The 16,463-nt window shown below is 43.0% G+C and overlaps 1 protein-coding gene across 3 annotated transcripts in view; it reads right to left on the bottom strand.

Annotated features, from left to right (window-relative positions):
* The window catches only part of Babam2 (BRISC and BRCA1 A complex member 2), a 384,660-nt gene that overhangs the window by 286,338 nt on the left and 81,859 nt on the right, over positions 1 to 16,463 (bottom strand). For all 3 annotated transcript variants that reach the window (XM_075955398.1, XM_075955401.1, XM_075955399.1), the window contains exon 4: positions 1,600 to 1,694. In XM_075955398.1, coding sequence (XP_075811513.1) covers positions 1,600 to 1,694 — 95 coding nt within the window. The remainder of the gene's footprint in view (positions 1 to 1,599; positions 1,695 to 16,463) is intronic.

The raw sequence follows: 16,463 nt of genomic DNA, 5'->3' as shown, positions 1-16,463 counted from the left end.
CCTCAGCAAATCTCAGTGCCCTTTTCTACAACACATCACATGAACACGGCCTCACATGTACTTCAGCCGTGCACCTACTGGAATTCTCCCTCATAATCCCACTTTTCCTTCACTTCTGAAGGAGGAAGACAAACACCCCTCCTCCACACAGTTTTCAAATTCCAGGGATACTTCGATGTAATGCTTCTTTGGTTTCTGGTATACGCCTCCCTCCACGGGGCAGATTTCAGACAGGAGAGACTACACAGTAATGCTCAGGTCACATCTACTGCAGCCGGGCCTCTCGATTTTAAATGCGGTCAACACCAACCCCATGGTTTCTAAAGAGGCAATTTAACTAGAAAAGTTTTTTTAATCAAACAAAAATTTATGTACAATTATTAAAAACCTTTCAACAAACTCATCCCACCCCTGTCAACAGTATTCTCACAGCTGTATGAAACTTAATGTAATTCTTTAGGTTTAGCTAGTACCTTGCTGTCTTAGTCAGGGTTTCTATTGCAGAGAAGAGACACCATGATCATGGCAGCTCTTGAAGGAAACATTTAATTGCGGTAGCTCAGTTACAGTTCAGAGGAACGCCCATTAGCATCATGGCACAGCATGGTAGTGTGCAGGCAGACATGGTACTGGAAAGGTAGCTGCTACATGTTGATATGCAGACAGCAGGAAGTAGACTGTCTCACTGAACGTGACTTGAACATATATGAGACCTCAAAGTCTGCCTCCACAGTGACACACTTCCTCCACACCTACTCCAACAATGACACACCTCCTAATAGTGCCACGACCTTTGGAGGCCATTTTTTTCACACTACAACACTTACCTTTAAATGGAAGATAGAAGAGTAGGGGGCTTCCAAAGTTGGGCATTAAACTATCAATAGAGTTTGAATGAACCAAAAAATAAAATCCAGAAGTCAAACTGAGAACATAATTTTAATCAACAATTAAACCTCTTTGATTAATATAGCTATTACAGCATATTTGAATTTGAAAGTGAAAGAAACATTAGACAAAATGGCACCCGTTATTTATTAGTCACGAAGAAAACCCAACTGTTAAACAGACTGTATATGCTCTGACAGGTACCATGACCCTTTTCCCCTAATGGTAAGTCTTGTTGCTTTAATTCCAGAAATGCCAGATTTTTTATTACAAGGTTTGGGTTTGGCTTACTACAAAGCATTCAGTCTAGTCTTCCCTTGAGGTGACACTAAGACAACACATGTGCAGTCCAAATCTGCCATTTTTCATTTCCTCTTAAGAAGCCAAGAAACACTCTTCCAACCAGTATTTTGTTGAAGTGTTAGTAAACACTGGAAAAGTGACTGCAGGCATGAACCATCAGGTCAGAACCAAGGAAATGTCTTCAATGTGTCCTTAAGTTGAAGAAAAATTATGTCAACCAATCTGTAAAGTTAATATGAAATAGTCCCAAAGTAAAACTCTGATGAAAATCTCTCTTCCTTAACTATTCGGCACATGAAGAGCTGCACTATTTCACAGACGGGGAAACTACACGTGACTAAGCGATCATCAACGCCAATTCTGTTTTCTTTTCAACAAAAGTCATGAGAGAGAGACTATGGTACTCACATGGAGAGCAGAGGGGTCTGGCAGGAATTCAGCATCCTCTCCAAAGATGAAATCGGGGGGCAGCTCTGGGTACTGAGCATTGAAAATTATGTCCCCTGAAATATAGAAATATAACAAGATCTTCTTATTCCCTTGCAAATGGACAGCCTGAAGAATGCATCAGAAAAACTTGAAGAAACTTATATTTAGTTTAAGAAACAAATTTGAAAAGTACTTTCTGAATGATTAATTCTTCAGATAAAGGAACTGATATCCTCTTTGAAATTACCATCCACAATAAGCAATCAAAAAAGTGCAATATACTATGAATATAAATACCCTGGTAGGAAAGCAGAAGCAGCCCCATGCAGCACACACGCTGATTATTTTTACAGGAAACACAACTGTCCAATCACTGCCTTTACTGAAGAAGCCTTTACTGGAAACTGATTCTGTATAAACACAGTCCTTGCCTTGTAGAAATTAAATGCACATACCTTTGAAGTAATGGAAAGAGCATCTGGCTTGAAGTCAAATAGGCCCGGTTATATTTTCAGGGTTCCCTAATCACTATTAACTCAGAGACCTTTGGAAGGCTTTGACCACTTACCCTTCTGTTTACCAGTAAATGAGTGGTACAGTGGTGCAATGGTACAGTGGTGCAGTGGTACACCGGTGCAGTGGTACACCGGTGCAGTGGTGCAGTGGTACACCGGTGCAGTGGTGCAGTGGTACACCGGTGCAGTGGTGCAGTGGTACACCAGTGCAGTGGTGCAGTGGTACAGTGGTACACCAGTGCAGTGGTGCAGTGGTACACCGGTGCAGTGGTGCAGTGGTACACCGGTGCAGTGGTGCAGTGGTACACCGGTGCAGTGGTGCAGTGGTACACCGGTGCAGTGGTGCAGTGGTGCAGTGGTGCAGTGGTACACCGGTGCAGTGGTGCAGTGGTACACCGGTGCAGTGGTACACCGGTGCAGTGGTACAGTGGTGCAGTGGTGCAGTGGTACAGTGGTGCAGTGGTGCAGTGGTATAGTGGTGCAGTGGTGCAGTGGTACACCGGTGCAGTGGTGCAGTGGTACACCAGTGCAGTGGTACACCGGTGCAGTGGTACAGTGGTGCAGTGGTGCAGTGGTACAGTGGTGCAGTGGTGCAGTGGTGCAGTGGTACACCGGTGCAGTGGTGCAATGGTACAGTGGTGCAGTGGTATAGTGGTGCAGTGGTGCAGTGGTACACCAGTGCAGTGGTGCAATGGTACAGTGATACAGTGGTACACCAGTGCAGTGGTGCAATGGTACAGTGGTGCAGTGGTACAGTGGTACACCAGTACAGTGGTTCAGTGGTGCAGTGGCACACCAGTGCAGTGGTTCAATGGTATAGTGGTGCAGTGGTGCAGTGGTACACCAGTGCAGTGGTGCAATGGTACAGTGATACAGTGGTACACCAGTGCAGTGGTGCAATGGTACAGTGGTGCAATGGTACAGTGGTACACCAGTGCAGTGGTGCAATGGTACAGTGGAACACCAGTGCAGTGGTACTGGCGTCCAACGTCGGGCTATTTTGCCCCCGACTCAAGCGGGCAGCCCGCTAGCTAACACAACACCCTCCCGGGTGCTGTTTTTCAGTTCGTGACTCCGGCCCCAGTGCCGAGTGCGAGACATACTCGGCCACACAGGCCCATTCTGCCTGCCTTGGCTAAGTTTTGCAGCGGAACCCCACTGCCTGAATTAGCAGAAGCTCAAGTACCTGCGGTTTTGCAACAAAAGCTGCCACAGCGGCAGATGGTCTGATACAAAGTGACTTGGACAGGCAGTGGTGGCGCACACTTTTGATACCAGCACTTGGGAGGCAGAGGCAAGCGGATCTCTGTGAGTTTGAGGCCTGCCAGGCCGTGGTAGTGCACGCCTTTAATCCCAGCACTTGGGAGGCAGAGACAGGCGGATCTCTGTGAGTTCGAGGCCAGCCTGGTCTACAAGAGCTAGTTCTAGGACAGGCTCCAAAAACACAGAGACCACCACTGGCAGGAACCGATCATTGCAGGTAAAAAAATTGTCTTTTATAAATAAAATGTCTGAACACATTACTGTTCAAGAATTTAACAGTTTTTTTAGTTGTACCATGTGGGAGATTTTACAAGAGGTGTCTATCTATCACCCCACATCTATGGATCCTTCTGGGATTCGTAGTTTTCATTGGCACCAAATGGTTTGATAATAGAAATATGATAAAGTCTTTACGAGACGAATCCAGGATTCTTAAGGCAGAGATTGAACGCTTAAAAACAATTGAGAATGACAACAATCTTCTCAAGAATCAGTTCGAAGTTCTCCAGGCTGATAACAATCTTCTCAAGAATCAGTTTGAAGTTCTCCAGGCTGATAACAATCTTCTCGAGAATCAGTTTGAAGTTCTCCAGGCTGATAACAATCTTCTCAAGAATCAGTTTGAAGTTCTCCAGGCTGATGTTAAGGAGAAATTCATTACTATGGAAGAGGGAACAGCTGATCTGGATCGTAAGGTTCAGTCCCTTTCTGTAGGAACTGAAATTCCTACATTAGTGGCTGATATTAAGGAGAAATTCATTACTATGGAAGAGGGAACAGCTGATTTGGACAATAAGATTCAGTCCCTTTCTGTAGGAAATGAAACATTAACTGAGAGAATCAAAACTGCTGAATGTGACAATTGGATTTTGTCTAAAGCTTATGAGAGATTGACGGAAAGATTGTCAATACAAGAAGGCACGGTTTATGCCATAAAAATTGTGTCCAAAGATGAGATGTTATCTCTAACGGACAAACTTCATACTTTAGAATCCTCAATAAAGGCTTTGGAACATAATTCTGGACAGGAGATTCAGACATTGCAGAAGGCAATGGTGAATAGAATTGAAAAGATTGAGGAATTTCTAAATTCTGATGAAGAAGAGCAAAGGGTAGAAAGGCAAATTTTAACTACATCTGTGGGTAAATCTCTCCGGGACAATTTTCACAAAGCTCTACCTACAGCTCTACCTGCCTTTCCAGTAATAACAACAGAGAAGGTGATTGGTTCCAGAAACCCTAGGGTCATCAAGGAGGATACATGGGAGCCTGTCCGTATGAATGACCTCGAGGAAATTAAACAGGCTGTCATGACTTTTGGGATGCAAGCCTCTTTTGTTAAAGAGATGCTAAGATCTTGGGCCACGACAAGCAGAGCAACCCCTTGGACTGGCTCCAGCTGAGCTCTGCAGTACTTGAGAGTGGACCGCAATTGAAATGGCAATGCTTATTCAGGCAAGAGGCTAGACTCTTAGAACAGCAGGAAAAAGCAAAGGGAATTGACATTTCTCTAGATAAAATTCTAGGTGAAGGGCTCTTTTCCGACCCTCAGGAACAAGCTAATTTGGATGAAAACATACTCTCCATGTTTACTACAGCAGCCTTAAGGGCTTGGGACAGGGTACAAGACCCAGGACAGAGAATGGAATCATTTGTCAGAGTTAAACAGGGTCAGAGAGAACCCTTTAGTGACTTTTTACAAAGATTAACTAAGGCTGTACAAATAGGGATATCTGACCCAGAAGCAAGACGTATAATGATTGAGTCTTTGGCTTATGAAAATGCAAATGTGGAATGCAAAAGTATTTTGGGGCCTTTAAAGCTCAGATCAGAGCCTTTGGAAGAATGGGTCTTGCATACACTCAATGTTGATACATTTGATTATGGCACTGAAGCATGGGTAGAAGAAGCAATTTCCAATGGTAAAAGGAGACACCAGAACACCAAATGTTTTAAATGTGGCAAAATGGGTCATATGAAAAGGAATTGTAGACAATGGATTTTCAGAAATAATAATAATAATAATGCATCTTTCAGAAATAATAATAATAATACATCTTCTAGAAATAACAGAAATAGGAGGACTCAGCCTTCAGGTTTATGTAGAAGATGTGGAAAAGGCAGACATTGGACGAATGAATGCAGGTCTACAAGAGATAGACAAGGCAACCTGATACAGTCGGGAAACGTGAGAGGGGGGGGCCTCACAGGCCCCCATGGCAAACATGGTTCAGTCATATCCAGTTTCTGCAGAGAACGTGCCTCATCAGGACAATTAGGAAGCCCCATGACTACTGTTACAAGCAATAATGATCAGAAAGATAAGTTACGTGTGTTTTGGCAAACTTCTATAAATGATCAAAGACCTAAACTGAGAGTGTGTGTAAATGGCATTTTTATTACTGGCCTGCTGGACACAGGTGCTGATGTAAGTATCATTACCCCAGAATCTTGGCATCTGTATTGGCCTCTTCAGAGTGTAAATGTTCAGCTCCTGGGAATTGGAACCCTATCTCGAGTAAAGCAGAGCACGAGATGGGTTGAATGTATAGGGCCAGAGGGACAAATAGGAAAATTAAAGCCGTATGTAGCCAATATCGCATGAATTTATGGGGTCGTGACCTATTACAACAATGGAATACCGAAATTAACATTCCTGCTACTTCGAGAGCCTATATTTCTGAGAATAATATTAAAAGATATTACAAACGGAGAAAACCGGCCATTCGGGCTGTACAAGAACAAGCAATTGATGTCCCTTCAGAGATACCAACAGCCTTGCCTCTAAAATGGTTGACTGAGAAACCAATATGGACAAAGCAATGGCCTTTAGCTGAGGAAAAGTTACAGGCTTTAGAACAGCTGGTACAAGAACAATTAGATGCTGGACATATAGAAGAATCTACCAACCCTTGGAATTCTCCTGTATTTGTGGTTAAGAAAAAATCAGGTAAATGGAGAATGGTGACAAATCTCAGGGCCATCAACTAGGTTATTCAACCTATGGGCCCTCTGCAATCTGGAATTTCTTTGCCCTCTTTATTACCAAAAGGATGGCCTCTCATAGTTATTGATTTAAAGGATTGTTTTTTCACTATACCTTTGCAAAAAGAAGATAGAGAAAAATTTGCCTTCACAGTGCCTATTTATAACAATTCTCAATCTTCGAGGAGGTACCACTGGACCGTTCTCCCCCAGGGTATGTTAAATAGCCCCTCCCTGTGCCAATATTTTGTGAACCAACCATTGCAAATAATATGCAAGAAATTTCCCAAATCTATAGTATACCATTACATGGACGACATCTTGTTATCCGATTCAAACATGGATACCTTGAACAGACTGTTTGAAGAAATAAAGATACTTTTACCTAAATGGGGATTGCAAATCGCTCCTGAAAAGATTCAGAAGGGAGATTCTCTTAATTATTTGGGTTATAAAATAGGTTTGCAAAAAATTAAGACACAAAAAGCACAAATTAGGAGAGATCGCCTACGGACTCTTAATGACTTTCAAAGACTGTTAGGAGACATTTCCAGTCTACGACCAGCTATTGGAATAACACCTGATCTAATAATTCATTTGAACAAAACCTTGGATGGTGATAAAGATTTAAACAGTCCCAGAGAATTAACAGCTGAAGCAGAAAAGGAACTGACAATGATTGAGGAAAAATTACAACAGGCACATGTGGACAGGGTGAATCCAGAGCTCGATTGTATTCTCGTCATACTACCATCAAAAATTTCTCCTACAGGAATTTTAATGCAGAGAGATGATATTATTTTGGAATGGATCTTTTTACCACATAAACCAAGTAAGAAACTGAAAACTTATGTGGAAAAAGTCTCTGAGTTAATTATAAAAGGCAAGCTGAGACTTCGTCAACTAGCAGGCATAGACCCAGCAGAAATTATAGTGCCTTTCACTGCAGATGAACTAAAGAAATTATGGGAAGATAATGAACCATGGCAAAGAGCTTGTGCTAATTTTTTGGGAGACATTAATAAAAACTATCCAAAAAGCAAGCGGCTTAACTTCATAAAGAGAACTTCTTGGATTCTTCCTCGAATCGTCCGTGATGCTCCAATAACTGGAGCCTGTACATTCTATACTGATGCCAATAAATCAGGGAAGGCAGGTTACAAATCAGAAGACTTGGATAAGGTGGAACAAAGTCCGTATAATTCTGTCCAGAAGGCAGAATTATATGCCATTCTTATGGTGCTAAGGGATTTTAAAGAACCTATTAATATAGTTACAGATTCACAATACGAAGAAAGAGTTATTTTACATATTGAAACACATCCCAGTATCTGAGCTGCTTAGAGACCTCTGCAAGGCCCTTTTCTGGTTTAATTCTAGTCTGTGGACACATAATTGGAATCAAAGAAGAGGTCACTGGGCCCATTTCTCAGGGCATGCCTGGGTGGACACACAGCAGCCCATTTTCCTCATTGGGAAAGACATGGCGAACAACTCATTCACAGGCAAACAAAGAAATCCCATGTACAGACCAGAAGGCTCCAGGACTGGAGAGATGGCTGAGTGGTTCGCTAGCTGCTGCTTGTGCGAGTTCAGGTTCAATTCTCAGCACCCATATGGCAGCTCACAACTGCAACCCTAGTTCCAGGAGACCTAACACCCTCCTCTGGCTTCTGTGGGCACACTACACACGCCAGAGAGAGAGAGGGAGGGGAGGGAGGGGAGGGAAGGAGTGGGAGAAAGAGAGAAGAGAGAGAACAACTTTAAAAGGGGTAGCAGTAGCCCCGCAGTGGTGGTGCATGCCTTTAATCCCAGCACTTGGGAGGCAAAGACTGTTGTTCTTAATTTTCTGACTGGCTGCAGGTTAGAGGGCAAAGACGGTTATGCGAGGAAAAGACACAGACACGCGGCGGTCCCACATGGGTGCACTTTAATGGGGGAGGGGTAACAGGCAGGTAAGGGTGTGCCAACACAGTAGGAAAGGCGGGGGAAGAAAGGAGAAGAGGGCGAACTCGTGACGACCTTCGCTTTTAACGGGGAATGCAAAGGCTTCTGGGAAATGTCCGTATCCAAGAGAATGCTGGGAACTGCAGTTTGGCAAAAAAACAACAAAGACAGACGGGTCTTTGTGAGTTTAAGGCCAGCCTGGTCTACAGAGCGAGTTCTAGGATAGCCAAGGCTTCACAAAGAAACCCTGTCTTAGAGAGAGAGGAGAGGAGGAGAGGAAGAGGAGAGGAGAGGAGGAGGAGAGGAGGAGAGGAGGAGAGGAGGAGAGGAGGAGAGAGGAGAGGAGAGGAGAGGAGAGGAGAGAGAGAGAGAGAGAGAGAGAGAGAGAGAGAGAGAGAGAGAGAGAGAGAGAGAGATCTGGAGCATGGGGGGAGAGGGGGGACAGAATCTATGATTTCATTATCTGACCTCTGTGACATAGGCTTTTGATACCAGAGAAAGCCGCTTCCAGGGAATGAGCTCCTCAGCTCCCACTGGGGGCAACAATGCCGCCCCTTAGGCAAAGCTTCAGTCTCTGGGAGCCATTTACCTGCTGACCCTACGGTTGCTGCCACTGGGTCTTACAATCACCTCTGTCAAGGCCAGGTAGAGTGAGAGGGACACCACTGTGAAGGGTGACACGTGGCCAGGGGAGCCAGCATGCCAGGAAGCCAGGATGCTTACAAAATCTGTGTGTCAGGGATAGAGGGACAAAACCCTGCACCACAGAAGAGCTCTGCCTGACAGAGGCCTTGAGGCACCACTAGAAGTGGAATTCAGGGTAAGAGTCTGTGTAGGGGTCAGAGGCTGGAGGCAGAGGAGACTGTTTTGTGACTCTGCTTTCTCTTCCCTTTTTGAGGAAGTGTCTTGGAAACAGCAGAAGGAATCCACATTGGTAAAACTGCCTATTATCTCCATTCCTTTCCCATCTCCATCCTTTCCTCCATCCTTCTGATCTGCTCCGCTGCTTTACCCTTCTCTAAAGCATCCGCCAGGTTTTCTGCCCTCCACCCCACAGTATACACTAACCCACAAGTAAATCTTACTGAAGTACTCCATTACCTGAAAACTTGCAACTCAGAAAATTTCATTAATTCTCTCATGTTCAATATTGTAATGGCAAACCTTACAAAATGGTTCTTAAGACCTCCAAAATATGATGTTCTTCCCTATTCATCTACCCTTCTGTTCATCGACAAGCCAATACAAAGCATCTATTCTGGCCATTATAATCAACTCAATGCCTTCCAAACACTGTGGCACCCAGGTCAAACAGCTCTCCTCTTGCTCTGTTTACATCGCTCACAAACCCACTCGAATTACCTTCTTCTTCATAGTGCCCTTCCTCATAATCTGCAAGATAGTGATCACTGTTACTTATGAATTTCATCAGTACTGCTTGGATACAACACTGCTTGAGTAATTGATTATAGTCTTATACTGTTTATGGCTCTATTAATTTTAAAAATTACAAGCAGGAGCTACATATGAGGCACCGTGATATACTGTTCATTCAAAAAGACCCATCTAAGGGAGCTCGCATTTCATGCAGAAGACAAGAACAACACAGAACCTTCTAGACACAACAGGACTGACGTCCATGTGCACTCACACACAGGGCCTGTACAGGTCTAAGCCAGACAAAGTCTCAGTGCTGAAAGACGAGTGGACACACCTCCCACCCTAGCCTAAAAGCTGTCTTTCCAACTGATCACCACTCACAAAAGGAAGAAAGAAAGAGAGAAAGGGAGGGAAGGAGGGAGGGAGGGAGGGAGGGAGGGAGGGAGGGAGGGAGGGAGGAAGGAAGGAAGGAAGGAAGGAAGGAAGGAAGGAAGGAAGGAAGGAAGGAAGGAAGGCAGGCAGGCAGGCAGATAGGCAGGCAGTGAATCACCTCTAAACAGTATATGGTAAGTACACATACTAGATCTTTCTACATATATTGTAAGCATCCAGAGAATGAATGAGTTCTTGTGTTCATTTCATGTCTCTTACAAGGCAAAGTGCAGCTCCCAGAGAATCCATTTTAGAAAGGCTCAGAATATGAAGACAATGGTATCTAAGTGCTGAGGGGGTCTACAGTGACTAGAAAGCACAGCAGAGTTTCAGCCAGAGCTTCCAGGAGGACTAAGCTTAAGCAAGGAAACGTATGGAAAGTGGATACAGATCAAACTATTCAAAGTAATACAACCACCACCTCCTTTACAAACCTTCACTATCACTATCTCCAGCTGCCAACAACACCCTACAAATCATAAAGTGCTAAGTCCAAGCCATGGACAAGAACCACTAGAAGAGGCAGTATGAATGTCCGCATTACTTATTCTATCCACATATATCAGCAAGCATGAATCCTTAGGAAAAGCATACAATTCATTAGGAATGTGTCTTTCAGGCTGCTTACTTAATTACCTTTAGAATGTTTCTCATTAAAGTAATAGAACACAGGCATCAGATGTTTTAGGGGAAGCCAAGCTAGAATGTATTGGGAATTGATGCTCAGAAACTAATGATCCTAGAGAAGCTAGGTAACAAGGAGAACCCTGAGAGACATACATAGGCCCCCTCCCAGAAGAGGAAACAGACAAGACCTCCTGAGAAAATTAGGAGTTGGGGGAGAATTAGAATTAGAAGGGAAGGGAGAAGAGGAGGGAGAGGAGAGAAGTGGAGGGAGGAGAAGAACATGAGGGAATAGGATGCTCAAGAAATGGGAAGGACAGTGAAGGGAAGAAAGGAAGGAGATACCTTGATTGAGGGAGCCATTAAAGAGCTATTGAGAAACATAGCACTAGGGAAATTCCCAGGAATCTACAAGAATGACCCCAGCAAAGACTCTAAGGAACAGCAGAGAGGATGACTAAACTGGCCTTCCCCTGTAATCAGATAGATGGCTACCTTAATTGTCATCACAGAACCTTCAACCAGCAACTGAAGGAAGCAGATACAGAGAGCTACAGTGAAGCACTAGGCAGAGTTCCTGGAGACCAGTCTGAGAGAGGGAGGAGTGATAATATAAGCAAAGGAGTCAAGACCATGATGGTGATACTCACAGAAACAGCTGACCTGAGCTAGTGAGAGCTCACTGACTCTGGACTGATAGCAGGGGAACCTGCATAGCACCAAACTAGATTCACTGAATGTAGGGTACAATTGTAAGGCTTGGGAAGTCTGTGGGACCACTGGCAGTGAAACCAGGATTTATTCCTAGTGTTTGAACTAGCATCTAGGAGGGAATTCTTTTTGAAGGGATACGTTGCTCAGCCTAGATATGGGCAGGAGGACCTTGGTCTTGCCTGGAAGTGAAGTGTCATACTTTATTGACTTTCCCTGGGAAGCCTTATTCTTTCAGAGGAGTGGATGAGTGGTGGGGTGGAGGAGAAGGTAGAGTGGGAGGAGGGAAGGGAGTGGGAACAGGGATAACTATATAAAATGAAGAAAGATTGTATTTTAAAAATTCTTAATAAAAAAGAAACTAACATGCCAAATTCCAACGCTTGGAGCAGCAGGGCTCAGTGGAAAACCACTTGCCCAGAACTGATTCTATTTCAGTGTTGTACTGGAGGCTTTAGCCAGGGCAGAAAGAGGGGCTAAAAAGGATCTACATTGGGAAACAAAAGGATCCAAAAGACATCTTGCCATAGGTGATATAGTCCAGCAAATGATAAATCTTAGCAAATCCATGAAAATACTATATGAACTAAAAAGCATTCTCAGAGGTTTCCAAACACAAGATAAATGGAAAAAGAAACAACTCCACTTCTGTACACCTAGCAAGCAAGGAACAACCCAAATTTAAGAAAACAATTCCATTTACAATAGCATCGAAAATCTGCTTAAGAATAAATTTATGGCTTCCTGCTTTTCCTCTCACACGGGGCTTTGCCTCTCTCCTCCTCTCTCTCTCTCTCTCTCTCTCTCTCTCTCTCTCTCTCTCTCTCTCTCTCTCTTCCTCTCTCTCTTTCCCTTTCTTTCTCTCCTTGTTAATAAATTCTTATATGGCTAAAAAAAAAAAGAATAAATTTATGGATGAACTTTATACCCTGGAAACCATAAAAGAATGTTAAAGGAAATTATCAAAGGTCTAAGTAAATGGAAAGATGTCTTTGTGTATCAGAATACTTAATGTTGCTAAGGGCAACACTAAGCAAGCTGATCTACAGAGTCTCTGCAGAAACTGAAAGGCCAATTCTAAAATTCATATAGGGATGCAAGACTTCCAGAAAACAAAAAAGAATCTTGAAAACAAGGGAGAGACAGAAAAGAATGTAAGGATTCCCAGTTCTCAATTTCCAAAGCTGTTACGAAGTCACAGAAACTCAGGAGTGTGATAGTGGGCAACAACAGACATCAGCCAGCAGAATCAGAATGCAATTCAGTGTTCTGCAGTCATGGTGGCTACATGACACCATATCTTTAAATAAGAAAATAAATAGATAAATAAATAGATGGATACAATAAATAGACCAATAGATAGATAGATCAATAGATCAATCGACCAACAGATAGATAAATGCTTTCAATCTTAAGGTCATTTGATTCTTCAAAGAGCTACAAGATAATTCAATTCCCCTCCACACACACAAAAAAAGTCATTTTACTTCCTTGCATCCATTAGGATAGCAACTATTACACACAAATACACACACACAAGTAACAAGTGTGGGAAAAGATGAAGAGAAACCCAAGCCCTTATACAGTGTTGGTATGAGTGTAAAATGGTGTTACTGCTATGGAAAACAGAATGGAACCTCTTTTAAAAGTTAAAACTAGATTACCATATGATCCAACAATTCCACTTCAGGGAATATAACAGCTCCCACATTAAAAATAAGGGCTCAAAAGACGTATTTGTTCATGGCAGCATGATTCACAACAGAGAGGATGGAAATGACCCAAGTGCCCATCAACAGATAAATGAATAAAAACATGTCACACAATGGGCTACGATTCAGCCTTAAAAGAAAGACATGGATGAACCATAAAGACATTGCATCAACTTAAGTAAATTGAAAGATAAATACTATTATGCCTCATAGGAGGCAGAATGGTGGCGCCAGTGGCAGGGGAGAGGGGACAGCAGAAGTTTCTGTTTAATGGCATCAAGTGTGTTTCACACAGTGAACAAGCTCCATGACTGCATCTAGTAATACTAAACAACACTTAAACTTTACATCTAGAGGCTGGGTACTGTGACATACACTTGTAATCCCAGCCCTTTGGAAGTTCAGGTAGGAGGATTCTGAGCTGGGGGCCAGCATGACCTAACATCACTGTGAGGACAACTTGGACTCCATAGCATGACCTTGTCTCAAAAGTCAGAATTAAGAAAAAAAATTAAATAAATCTGCTAAACTGGGTGTAGAGCAGAACACTAACTGGACTTGGGAGCCTGAAGCAGGAGGACTGTGACCCTGAGGACTCTGAGGGTTCCTACTGCTGTGACGAGACACCACGGCAATGCCACTCTTATAAAGGAAAACATCTAATTGAGGTTGTGGCTTACAGTTTCAGAGTTTAGTCCATTATGGTGAGGGTAGTGAGCATGGTGGCTGGAAGTGTGGTGGTGTAAAGGCAGACATGGTTACTGGAGATTCTCCATCCTGATCCAAAGCCGACAGAAAGTTAACTGCCTTTCTGAACATGGCAGGAGCATATATGAAACCTCAAAGCCACCTCCACAGTGACAAACTTTCTCAAACAAGGTCACATCTACTCCAACAAGCCACACCTCCTTACAGTGTCGCTCTCTTTGGGGGCCATTGTCTTTCAAACTCCACAGTAAGCTACACAGCAAGCTCCAGGCTAGCCCAAGCTCCATAAGATACTGCCCCACCCTGCGAAGAAAAGAATATATTTAGGGGTTAGAGATGCTCAGTAGTAGAGTACTAGCCACTTGCCTAATGTAGGAAGCTCGGAGTTTTACCTCAAGCACTGAAAAGAAACTTGTTTAAGACAGCAAAGCATGTACCACTCTTTCAGAGGACCAAGCTCAGATGCCAGTGTTCACATTAGGCAGTTCTCAGAACCACCTAGAACTCCAGTTTCAGGGGATCATACACACTCCTCTAGTCTCAGCCAGAACCCACACACAAGTGGCATATACTCATGTAGATCAACACCTATATGTATAAATAACAATAAATTAAAAACATTTTTAAAGTATCTTTTCAACAAATATTGTTGAGACAACTAAACAGCCATGTATGAAGTGGGCCCCGATTTCACACAATATAGAAAAACTAACACAAGTAGGGCAGTGGTGGCACACACCTCTAATCCCAGCACTCAGGAGGAAGAAGCAGGCAAATCTCTTTGAGTTTGAGGCCAGCCTGGTCTACACAGTGAGTTCCAGGACAGGCTCCAAAGCTATACAGAGCAATCCTGTCTCAAAAATCTAAAAAAGAAAAAAGGAAAAAAAAGAAAGATAGAGAGAGAGAAGGGAAGGAAGGAAAGAAGGAAGAAAAATTAACACAAAATGGATCCAAGTCCTAAAGGTAACAAGAAAATGAAAAAATTACTAAAATTACCGAGGAAGGTTTAAGAATGACTCCTCAAAGCACTGAGTCGGGCAGTCGTTTCTGCAGAGGTTAGTATTAGGAATCAACTTGACTAGAGGAATAGCGGACAACGGTTCAAGTATGAGTTGTGGGTGTTCCTACAAGTATTTGTCCACAGGAGACTGACATATTAATCTGAGCAGCCTAAGGCAGGACTTAGCAGGACTTACAACAGCATCCTCTGGGGTCTCTAGTCATTGGCCTCACCCTGAGAATGGCATCATTGGCATCTCCAGTTCTTGGGCTTTCTAAATGGGCCTGGGTCAACGCTCCAGGTCAGGATCCTGCAGCTACAGTGGACAGACAGTCTTTCGTAGAACTTGCCAACCTTCCTGTCACATGGGTCCCTTCTCCTCATAAATCTCCTCTGTGAATCTATACATTCTTCTGCTTCTGACTCTAATCTGTTGAAGCAAACTCTGAAAGTTTCTTCCACCCAAAAGCAAATCAAGCAACACCACCAACAAAAGAAAAATCAGACTTCATCAAAACTAAAAGCTATTGTCCTTCAGAGAACCGTATCCAGAAAGTAAAAAACCCATAAAATGTGAGAAAATTTGACAAACAACATATTTTATAAGGAATATACAGAATATACAGAGTGGCATCTAAAAACATGCAGGCTGTGTAAAGGAAACTAACAACTCGGTAATAAAAGGCCAGCCCAAATTTTAAATGGGGAAGGCTGTTACAAGATGTTTGTCCACTTACAAGTGCCAAAAAGCCCGTAGATGTTCGATGAGACACCAGGGAGAGGTATAATCAAAATCAGAATGAGATACCATGGCACAGCTCACTAGGATGCCCGTAATAGAAAAGATAGAGGGTAACAAGTAATGCAGAGGCTGCAGAGGAACTGACATTCTGTAACAATGCTAGCGAGATGCAAAATGATAAGCTGAATGGCCTGGCAGTTCCTCAGCAAGTTAGATATGGAGCTACCCACTGGACCCTGCAGCTCCTCTTAGATACCCAAAGAGAACTAAAACCACATCCACCCAAAAGCAGGCACATGAATCTCCTACCAGCATAATTCACAAGAGCTGGAAGCATAAACAACTAATGCCCATCGACTGAAGACAGGATAAATAAAATATAAAGCAAGAGGGCAGAGAAAGAAGAGGGGAAGAGGAATATACTTAATTATTACACATGATACAATGTAGGTGAAACTTTGGAATCATTACAGCTAAGCTTTAAAAACCATGGGGGTCACTTGTATTATTACTCTACGGCTCCATTTATATGAAATGTTCAAACTACGCAAATGTAAAGACAGATGGAACTTGGTGACTGCCTGAGGGTAGGAGAAAAAGTGAATGCTAGCATTTAAGTTTCCTTTTGTATGATGGAAATGAAGAATCAGTGGTGATGGTGGCACAGTTTTGTGACTACACTGGAAACCGCTGGATCATACACTTTTAAGGGTGGATTGTATGGTATGTGAATTAGAGTCAATAAAGCTGCTTTTAAATCTGATGCAAAAAATTGCCCCACTTTCAAGAAACATGATCTTAAAACAAATAAATTATAAAGTGTT

This window comes from Microtus pennsylvanicus, chromosome 21, assembly GCF_037038515.1.
Source record: "Microtus pennsylvanicus isolate mMicPen1 chromosome 21, mMicPen1.hap1, whole genome shotgun sequence".
Classification (NCBI taxonomy): Eukaryota; Metazoa; Chordata; class Mammalia; order Rodentia; family Cricetidae; genus Microtus; species Microtus pennsylvanicus.
This window is presented reverse-complemented; position numbering and strand designations above follow the sequence as displayed.